This window comes from Nannospalax galili, unplaced genomic scaffold, assembly GCF_000622305.1.
Source record: "Nannospalax galili isolate Female #2095 unplaced genomic scaffold, S.galili_v1.0 scaffold763, whole genome shotgun sequence".
Lineage (NCBI taxonomy): Eukaryota > Metazoa > Chordata > Mammalia > Rodentia > Spalacidae > Nannospalax > Nannospalax galili.
In genome coordinates this window covers 569,252-579,799 of record NW_008349451.1, presented here as the reverse complement: position 1 = coordinate 579,799, position 10,548 = coordinate 569,252, and the positions used below count along the sequence as shown (strand labels likewise).

The following is a 10,548-nucleotide window of genomic DNA, read 5'->3' as shown; positions in this document are numbered from 1 at the left end:
GAGATGGCTCAGTGGTTAAAAGCACTGACTGCTCTTGCAGAGGACCCAGGTTGGATTTCCAGCACCAACATGGCAGCTACAAACGGTCCGTAACTCCAGTTCCAGGGGAATCCGAAGCCCTCCCTCTTCTTTCGCTGAATTGCATGACACAGGTGTACTCACATACATGCAGGTAATACACTCATACACATAAAAATAACAAAATATTTAAAAATAAATAAATAAATTAAAAAGCATTCCAGGCCTAGGGAAAACAGTCAGGAGTGAAGAACTGAAAGGCACCAGTGTGGCAAAAAGATAACAGGATAGAGGGGCGTGAGCAAGGCTAAGCAATGAAGCAGGCAAGGCTGGATTCAACAATAGTAAAATTTTATAGAAAATAATTTTGAAAACGTTCTTTTTTTTCCTTTGTTTAGTCTTTTTTTGGGGGGGAAACTCACTATGTAGACATCCAAAGCTGGGTATTATAGTGATGGACCTTGCCTCTGCCTCCCACGTGCTGGGATTAAAGGCATGTGCCACCAGGTCTAGCAAATTACTTTTTTAAGATATGGAAAATAACATCAAGCTTAAAAATTTTTTCTGCCAGAAATTCCAATTCTAGCACCTGAATAATCAAAATACTGCACAAATCTTTAGGCATACCAAAGGTTTCATTCACTGTATAAAACAATTTTGTTTGCCCTTGAAGAAAACATTGAAATGTACCTAAACATTTTCAAATAAGAGAAATAATACATCCTGACCATAAAGTATCATAGAATAGTTTAAAATTTATAATAATCTTTGGGATACACAAAAAGACTTATGATATAAGTAACGGTATCTATAAAGATAATGACTCACATATTTAAGAATATGATCTTAGCTGGGCATGGTGGCGCACGCCTGTAGTCCCAGCACTCGAGGAGGCAAAGGCAGGTGGATCTCTGTGAGTTCAAGGCCAGCCTGGTCTACATAGTGAGTTCCAGGACAGCTGGGGCTACACGGAGACCCTGTCTCAAAAAAGAGAAAAAAAAAAAAGCGAGAGAATATGATCTTGACTCTGTCAGAACAAAGTGTATAGACACATACACAGAAAGAAACATGGAAATGTATTGGAGAGATGGCTCAGTGGTTAAGAGCACTAACTGCTCTTGCAGAGGACCCAGCTTCGATTTCCAGCACCCACGTGGTGGCTAACAACTGTCCAAACTCCAGTTCCAGGGAATCTGATGCCCTTTTCTGAACTCCAAGGGTATTGCACGAGACAGGTGTACTCACAGACATGCAAGCAATACACTCATACACATAAAATAATTATATATATATATATGTCTTTTTGAGACAGGGTCTCCCTGTAGTTTTGAAGCAGGGTCTCCCTGTAGCCCCAGCTGTCCTGGAACTCACTACGTAGACCAGGCTGGCCTTGAACTCACAGACATCCTCTTGCCTCTGCCTCCTCAGTGCTGGGACTACAGGCGTGTGCCACCATGCCCGGCAAGAATAATAAAATATTTTTAAGAAGAAAGAGGTATGGAAAGATATGCAATAACATTGGCAAAATTAAGTGACACTAAAATTTAACTTTAAATTTTCTATGCTAAAGAAAAAAATTAAATTTTTGAAATTACATATGGGAATCAAAACACTAGAATAATCACACTAAAGCATAAACAACCACTTCTGGATCAAAGAGTCATGAGTAGGTTTTTAAGAATTCTTTACTGTTTTCTGCATCTCAACTATCTAAATTGGTACTGGTTTCATAATCAGAATAATAAATATGTTGCCTATAATTCTAATACTCAGGAGAGGCTGAAGCAAAAGGACTGAAAGTTCAAGGACAGCCTGGACTACATATTGAGACCTGAAAAAAACAAAACTAAAATTTAAGAATATGTGTGTGTATGTCATGTTTATTTATTTTTAAGACAACCTACCCTGGTAATTTTGCTTTGTGACTTTGCAAAGTATTTTTTTTGCGTTCGAGCCAAGAGTTCTTGTCCACCTGCGATGGCCAATATGATGGCATCAGCCATGCGGTTATCATGTAAACAGAGGTCAACAGCACTCTCAAAATCACCCGTCAGCAAAGCCCGAGTAATCAAACCATCAATATCTGCAACAAGGAAACACACATTCAAATTAAATAGAGGTTCTGCTACCAAAAACTATAAGAAAACCAGGTATGTACATCAGTTTTTACAGAGAGGCAAATGGAGAACACAAATTGAACCTGTTGATTCAATTTCTTTTTTTTTTTAATACTTATTATTTTTATTTTATGTATATGAGTGTATTGCCTGCATGTATGTGAGTGCACCCGTGTCATGCAATGCCGTGGAGGTCAGAAGAGAGCTTCAGATTCCCCTGGAACTGGAGTTAAGGACAGTTCATAGCCACCATGTGGGTGCTGGGAATCAAACCCAGGTCCTCTGCAAGAGCAGTCAGTGCTCTTAACTGCTGAGCCATCTCTCCAGCTGTATGTTGATTCAATTTCTAACGCAGGCTGTTAGCATTTATTAAGTTATGGAAGTAGACACACACACACACACACACACACACAATAGTACTATTTAAATATTGCTTAAGCGGGATTATTAAAGATAATTTAGGTGTGTGTGTCAGAATTTAACCCATCTTGAGGCACTGTTTACATATACTAAATGAAAACTAAGTTCTTTTTCACCCTCTACCACCTGTGACAAAGCATTTCTAGTCATGCCAATTTGTGTGCACCTGAAATCTCAGCACCTAGAAGGCTGAGGCAGAAGAATTATGAGTTCAAAACCACTCTCATCTACATAGAGAGAGCCTATCTTAAAAACAAAACAAAACAAAAAACCCGAGTATACCACCTCCTCAAAAAATTCTAATTTTCCTCTCAAATAGTTAAAAGAGATTTAAATCTGGGCTGGAAAGATGGCTCAGCTGTTAAGAGCAATTGTTGCTCTTGCAGAGGACTCGGGTTATGTTCCCAGTACCCATATGGAGGCCCTATCACCCTCTTCTGACCTCCTCAGGCACTGCACACACATCAGGTACATATAAGACATATATATAGGCAAAACACTTATACATCTAAAATAAAAATAAATCATTAAAAAAATGGAAAGGGGGCTGGAGAGATGGCTCAGCAGTTAAGAGCACTGGCTGCTCTTACAGAAGACCCAAGTTTGGTTCCTGGCACCCACATGGCAGTTAACAACCATCTGTAACTCCAGTTCCAGGGGCTCACATACCCTCTTCTGACTTCCATGGGCATTGCATGACACTGGTGCACTTACATACATACATGCAAGCAATACACTCATACACATAAAATACAAATAATGTATTTTTTGTAAATTTTTTTCAAAATATCTTTTAATTGTTTTTATTTTATGCATATGCGTGTATTGCCTGCATGTAGGTAAGTGCACCTGTGTCGTGCAATGCCCATAGAAGACAGAAGAGGCTGTCAGATCCCCTGGAACTGGAGTTATGGACAGTTGTTAGCTGCCAGGTGGGTGCTGGGATTCAAAACCCGGGTCTTCTGCAAGAACAACCAGTGTTCTTAACCACTGAGCCCATCTCTCCAGCGCCATAAATAATATATTTTTTAAAACTTGCTAAAAGAGGAAATTTAAATCAAACCCAACTATTACTTACCCCCACTAACAGAGATATTAAATGTTCCTCCAGCTGAGGGTAGAAGATCAAATTCTTGTTTTTCCTCTTTAATGCGCTAAAGAGAATTTTTAAAAGGCAGTAATTTAACCAAAATGAAACTGTGAATAATTTAATAGCAAAAAAAAATTACATATGATTATTCTTCTACTGAGTAGATAACACATCAAGTTATTCCAAAAAGTTTTCATATCCAAGTTCAGACTAGGATCTTGGACTTCCTGAGGTAGTAATTTCCATAACCCAACATACATAAAATCCAATCATCTGAAATGTTAAACTTAAGTGTACATATTCATTACAATATTAAAAGTTACTATTAAAAGTAGAATTTTTTTTCTTAGATATCTCAACTCCGAGTGGCTTGAAGCATGCAAAATATACATGCTTTTAATGGTTGTGTATACAGGTTTGGTTCTAAGGTTTTAATTAAATCATGAAGAGAAATTAGTTGGTGTCCTTAGTATACAAGCAATGCAGAGACAGGGACTGGGGATGTTGCTTGGTTACACAGCACTTGCCTAAACAAGTGGGTTTGATTTCTAGCACCCTCAAAGGGGGTGGGAACCAATTCCCACAAGGGAATGAGGCCATGTCATGTCCTGCAATTCTTAATGAGTTTAAAAGGAGGGGGCAATATAAACAGATTATTTCAGTATTTGCATATCTTTGCATATACTAAAGCTCAAGTATATGTTTCATGTTCTTGTAAATTAGTAGTATTTGGAACAACACATAAGTCTAACAAAAAGACATACAGTTCTATTATAAAGACTATAAGTTGAGTAACTAATTTAAAAATTTGCTTTCAAAAATGGTCTAAAATCCAAAATTTCTTAGATTTTCAGATTACAGATAATCAACCTGCAAAAGCTATATAAACATTCCAAAATCTTTTATTTTTTAATGGAAAATAAAACTCTCCTACATGAAATAAAATATCTACTTCTGTGTTTGTGTCGCCTAAACATCTGAATTTGAGACAAGTCATTTTAGTGTATAGTACAGCACAGCCTCATCTAAAAAATTAATTGACTATTACAAAATAGTAAGTATAATCCTAATTCCCTTTCTCCAACTAAAGAAAAACATTTTGGAATCTAAAAATTCAGAAAGACCAACTGAAGTGACAACTTAAGTTCATCTTATTAAGAAATAAATCAGAGACATTCATCTGATTATATTTGCTGACAAATTCGCAGAAAAATACTTTTCAGGGCTAGGGATGTAGATCAATGGTAAAGAACTTGCCTACGATACATAATACCCTTAGTTCAGTCTCCAGTACTATAAAAACAAAACAAAACAATTTTTTTCTTTTTAACTTACTATTTTCATATCTGCTTTCTATACATAACTAATAAACCTTATTTATGAACTCCTAAAATATAAGGTTAAAATGTATAATTTTTTATGAACTGAAAATATTGAATGTATAAGCTATTATGTCAAAAAGCATATGCATATGCAAAGTATACATATAGTTTATTATATTGTAAGTAAAAAATATCACCAAGAAAAAAGGGAAGATTTTACCCCCTTTAAGCACAATTTTTCAAGTCTTCAGAATATATGACAACTAGTATTTGACTAAATACATTATTTTCATTATCTACTAATCATGAGTGCATTACCAAATGGTTTTTTATCTGATAATATGTAGTTAATGTACTTGTACATAAATGAACATAGATTTGAGTGTCTACATTATCGTGTAGGTACCTCCAAAAGTAGTTCTTTTAGTAAGATTTTTATCTATGTCCTTTATTTCCTTGCTAAATGCTAGGAGATTGACTTCAAAAGAAAATATATTTAGTAATCACTTTATAGTAGTCTAGTATATTCATGAATTATTTTTATAACATACTAAATGAATACACAAAATATTCTAGAGTCAGGCTATCCCCACATCACAAAGGGCAACGAAAAAAATCAAAGATGAGAAATAAGAACTTGTTGATTAATTTTCCAAGATGAAATAAAGTTAGAAAGCAAGAAAAGTAAATTGTAAAATCAGTTATTCGTGGTTAGAATTCAGGAAATCAAAAGGAAAAAAGTTAATGATACAACTTTGTGTTCAAGGACTCTTTTTCAATTAGTTTTAGAGATTATGATAGAAATTTCAAAGCACAGCTAGGACACATTTGTGGTAAATCATAATGATCAATTTAGTTTTGTGAACTACTCTTTACTTGTATCCCAAGCTTGGGACTAAGCCAGAGCCTGTATCACCGATAGTGGACTATACAAATTAATGTGCCAAGAAAAAGCATTAATTAAACATGCAAGTCAACTGAACTTCTCAATAAAATTTCTCTTTAGTTCAGTCATCTGACTAAATTAAGTCAATCTCACATCTAATATTATTTTAAGCCATACAATCCAGAAGCTGGGCCAAAGACCTAGAGTTCAGAGATGATGCTTCTGTTAGTCATGATAAAGAAATTCTTACCCTAAACATCTCTAAGAAAATGATACATTCAAACTTAATTGGCAACAAACAGTCAAAAAAAGTTTCCATATTTTAATGGGAGATACACAGTTATCACACAGTTGTCCAATATAATATAAAAAACAAGTACCTCTCCCAAGAGCTGCTCCTCAGCAGCAGGGCTCTCCTCCCCATCACTCTGTGCTACTTGGTCAGAGTCTTTAAGAGCCTTTGGTACACAAAACAATCACGGAGGAAGTTGGAGAACTTAGCATTAAAAGGTTATTAGTAACAAGGAAGACAAGACCCAACCAACAACATCCAGAGCTAGTTTGATCATAAGAAGCAACACTGAGTAAATTTATTCAAGAAACAACATTAAAAGAAAAGCAAAGAAAAATTTACTACCAAAACCTTCCCTTTCTTTTACGAAATATCACTTGACTTAAAAATCTTTACCTTAAGTATCTGAACAGCCACTGATTCAGTTTTTCCTTTTATAAAATTCAAATATGCCAACATAAAGAAATACTTTCCAGCCAGCTAAATTGGTATTTTTCATACCATGAAGCACAAACATAAATTTCTTAAATTATCCTTCCCTCTTTGTCATGATCTAACCAAACTTTTAGAAGGCAGTTATTTTTAAAAAACTTCTTACCACATCGGAGCCATCCACTTTGTTCAAGGCCAAAGCAATCTGAAATAAAAATAACAATTCACCTACTAAATGGAATTCTATTTCAGGGCACACAGCAATGTTTAGCTCTTACTCCATTCTCAGCAAAAATCCACACACATTCTTATCACAAACAGTTTAAACGTTCAGGAAAGAACGCAGAACTATTTCTTACTGTTTCTAGTTCCATTCACATAGAGTTCTATTGTTGACAGCTCTGCTGTCTAATCACAGAATCAACCTCAAAGAAACACTTTTCTTCTACTTTGTTGCTGCTGGTGTTTATCTCACATGTATGACTGTTTTTCATGCATGTATGTAAGTGTGTAAGTGTAGTGCAAAGTCTGCGGAGGCCAGAGGAAGGTGTTGGATCCCCTAGAACTGGAATTACAAATGGTTGTTATCTCAAATGTATGTGTGTCCTCTGGAAGTGCTCTTAACTGCTGAGCTCTCTCTCCAGTCCCTCTACTTTGTTTTTTAAATAAGTATAAATAAATTTTTAGGGACTACACACTATACTACACACACATACACACAGACACATACCCCAGTAAACACATTGGCAGTCCAAACACCTTTACAAATTTTTTAAATCATTTAATAAATAATATATTTTTTAAATTTCTTCAGGTACTCACTATGGAAGAAATTACTATTAGAGAAGTATTTTGACAATCAGATTCTATTTCCTAATTTTTTGCAATCAGGCATGCAAGTTAAACTTTTTAATTGTCTGCAAACCTGAGAAAGTCATAGATAGCATCAAGAAGTGAAGGCTAGCGCCAGGTATGGTGGCACATGCCTTTAATCCCAGCACTGGGGAGGTAGAGGCAGACAGGTCTCTGCAAGATCAAGGCCAGCTGGTCTACATAGTGACACTGCGAGTTCCAGGCCAGCTGAGGCTACTGGGAGACCATGTCTCAAAAAACAACAACAACAACAAAAAAAAGAAGTTAAGGCTAATAATGAAATTAAACATAACAATTTTAAAGGAGTAAACAAAGACACACAGGTCCTAGCAGTATGGATGTAATGGGATTCCAGATCCATGTGAGGTCATCGATAGGTGACCTCAGGCACCTACAGACCCCTGGTCCAATCCCAGTCCAACTGTAACTATACAATTCCACAGAAAACTTCAACTACTGCCAAAAAACAGTAAAGGGTCAGGGAACTAAAACCTTACCTTCAAAGTTTCTATAATTTGTTCTTACTGCTACTGATGATGTCAACACTGAAATTAAGAGCCTTTCTGAGAATACTAAAAATCTATGTGCTTTTTCTTTTCTAAGGGGATTTTTTTTTTTAAAAGTTAAAACCATTAAGCAGACTATTTAGGCTTTCTGTTTACTAGGGTTCAGTATAATTCACTCCTGTTCCAAAACATTTACTAATTACTTGTTAGTTGAGTCAGCAATATACAGTTTGAGAATTATGTGATAAGGGCATTAACACATATAGGGTGGAAAGTTCTGATAGCCTGAAACTGTACCCTACTTTTCATCACCTATGTTTTACAAAGTTGGAGAGCTACTTAATAATTTCTATCTTACCTCTTACAAGGCTGAGCTTAACACACCTTATTAGAAGCCTCAGTGCTCACTCCAGTGTTAGAGACTTACAATCTATCTGTCAAAGCAAAATTATTCCTGAAGATCAAGGTTGAATTAAAGGTAGCTCTGGCAGCTTCTAAACCCAAGTACAAAGTAAAGTTCTGCATTTGAAAATTTTGATAACCAAATAAAAATTCTTATTAAATGATTATTAACTGATGTGAGATCATCTGTATGGAACGTTATTAAAAAATGAAACATAAATATTTCATTTAGGACAGTTATTTAACTTTGTCAGGACTTTACCTTCTTTCCCAGATCTTCTTTTTTGTATCCTAGAAGCTCAAGATACTTCCCACGAGAATCTTCCTCAAAGTTTACCTTTTAAAAGAGACAGTCTTCAAACAAAGACCTACATTTAAAACTTAGTTTTTGTAAGAATTTGCCAACTTCTAAGTTAAATTACTAAAATATATAAAGTCTATAATATCCTGAAGATTTACTGTTCAAAAAGAATGTTACTTAAAAAAAATTTTTGTTAATTACATTTATGGGGTGGGGGGGGAATGCATGTAAGTACAGTGCCCAAAAGGTCAGAAGAAGATGTCAAATCTGGAGCTAGAGTTCAGGTGGTCATGAGCTGCCCAACCCAGGTGCTGGGAACTAAATTCGGGTCCTTTGGAAGAGTAAAACCTGTTCTTAACCAGCAAAGCCATCTCTCCAGCCCAATTCTGGTTTTGGTTTGTTTCTTTGTTATTGTTGTTGTTTTTGAGACTGTCTCACTATGCAACCCTAGCTGGCCTTGAACTCAAGAGATCCACCAGCCTCAGCCTCTGGACTGCTAGGATTAAAGGTGTATGCCCCTATGCCCCATGTAAATTTTTAAAATTTGTTTTCTATTTGTTTAAGACACAGTCTGGTATAGCCCAGGCCTCCAACTAAAACTTGCTATGTAACAAATGATAATCTTGAATTCCTGATCTTGCCTCCGCCACTCACCTCTCAAACGTTGGGATTACAGGCATACACCACCATGCCTGGCTAAATTAGCTTTTTCTGTTCTTTTTGGGTCCTTCTGTAGCCCCAACTTGCCTAGAACTCACTATGTGGACAAGGCTAGCCTTGAATTCACAGAGTGCTGGGATTAAAGACGTACACCACCACGCCTGGCTGAACTATCTATTTTTTGAGTAAGTATATATGTAACTAATTATCCTGGTTGAATTAAGTGTGTTTTTGAACTGTAATTTTGTTAAATACAACTTAATTCATAGTCAAAGGTTATAAGAATGTAAAACTCACAGCATATACAACATTCAGTATCCTAAAACTTTTTCAAAATTCACACTTAAACCAAGCATGATGGCACACACCTTTAATCTCAGAACTAATGAGGCAGAGGCAGGAAGATCTCTGTGATCTACATAATGAGCTCTAGGACAGCCAAAGCTATAAATTTAGAAGTTAACTTTATTGTATTCAAGATTGTTTTTTCTTAGAAAATTCGGTATCAAGAACAGACATTTTAGGGACTGGAGAGTTGGCTCAGCAGGTTAAGAGTGCTGACTGCTCTTGCAGAGGACACAGGATCAATTCCCAGCACCCACATGGAAGCTACCAACCATCCATAACTGTCCGTAACTCCAGTTCCAGGGGATCCAACGCCCTCTTCTGACCTCCACAGGCACTGCAAGACACAGGTGCACTTAACACACATGCAGGCAATATGCTCATACACATAAAACAAAAAATCACTAAAATAGTGAGAAAAAAAATAAAAAAGAAACAGACATTACAGTGGAAGTAAAATGGCCAATCAGGAAATTTTATTAGCCTGCTGTCAAAAACTGTCAAAAATACAACTCAGTGAAAGTTTTCTCACTCTTTTTTTTTAACAGTAGGATGAGAAATATCTCTAATCTCCTCTCCTCTCTCCATTTTCATTAACAAGATTTACTACAGATATTAAATATTTTATGCTTTTATTTTAGCAAAATTTGTGTTCTAATTTTAAAAGTCTGCTGAATGATGTCACTCCCTTTACTATATCTTTATGCTATATTTTTGCTTATTTAAAAAAAATGTACTCTTATTAGATTGTCAAACTACAGAAGGCAGCCTGGGGAAGTGGCGCATGACTTGAACTCCAGCACTCAGGAGGCAGAGGCAAGAGAATTTCTGTGAATTTGAGGTCAACCTGGTCTATATGAGTTCCAGGCCTATCAGGACAAGGG

At 36.0% G+C, this 10,548-nt stretch overlaps 1 protein-coding gene across 20 annotated transcripts in view; it reads right to left on the bottom strand.

Annotated features, from left to right (window-relative positions):
• The window catches only part of Sec31a (SEC31 homolog A, COPII coat complex component), an 89,527-nt gene that overhangs the window by 32,126 nt on the left and 46,853 nt on the right, over nt 1–10,548 (bottom strand). For 18 of the 20 annotated variants that reach the window (XM_008846858.3, XM_017801609.2, XM_008846861.3 and 15 more), the window contains exons 12-16: nt 8,621–8,695; nt 6,744–6,782; nt 6,234–6,311; nt 3,634–3,709; nt 1,923–2,101 (exon numbers count right to left, since the gene is read on the bottom strand). In XM_008846858.3, the coding sequence (XP_008845080.1) occupies nt 1,923–2,101; nt 3,634–3,709; nt 6,234–6,311; nt 6,744–6,782; nt 8,621–8,695 (447 nt within the window). The remainder of the gene's footprint in view (nt 1–1,922; nt 2,102–3,633; nt 3,710–6,233; nt 6,312–6,743; nt 6,783–8,620; nt 8,696–10,548) is intronic. The other 2 variants (XM_029570307.1, XM_029570297.1) reach the window with 1 other exon arrangement.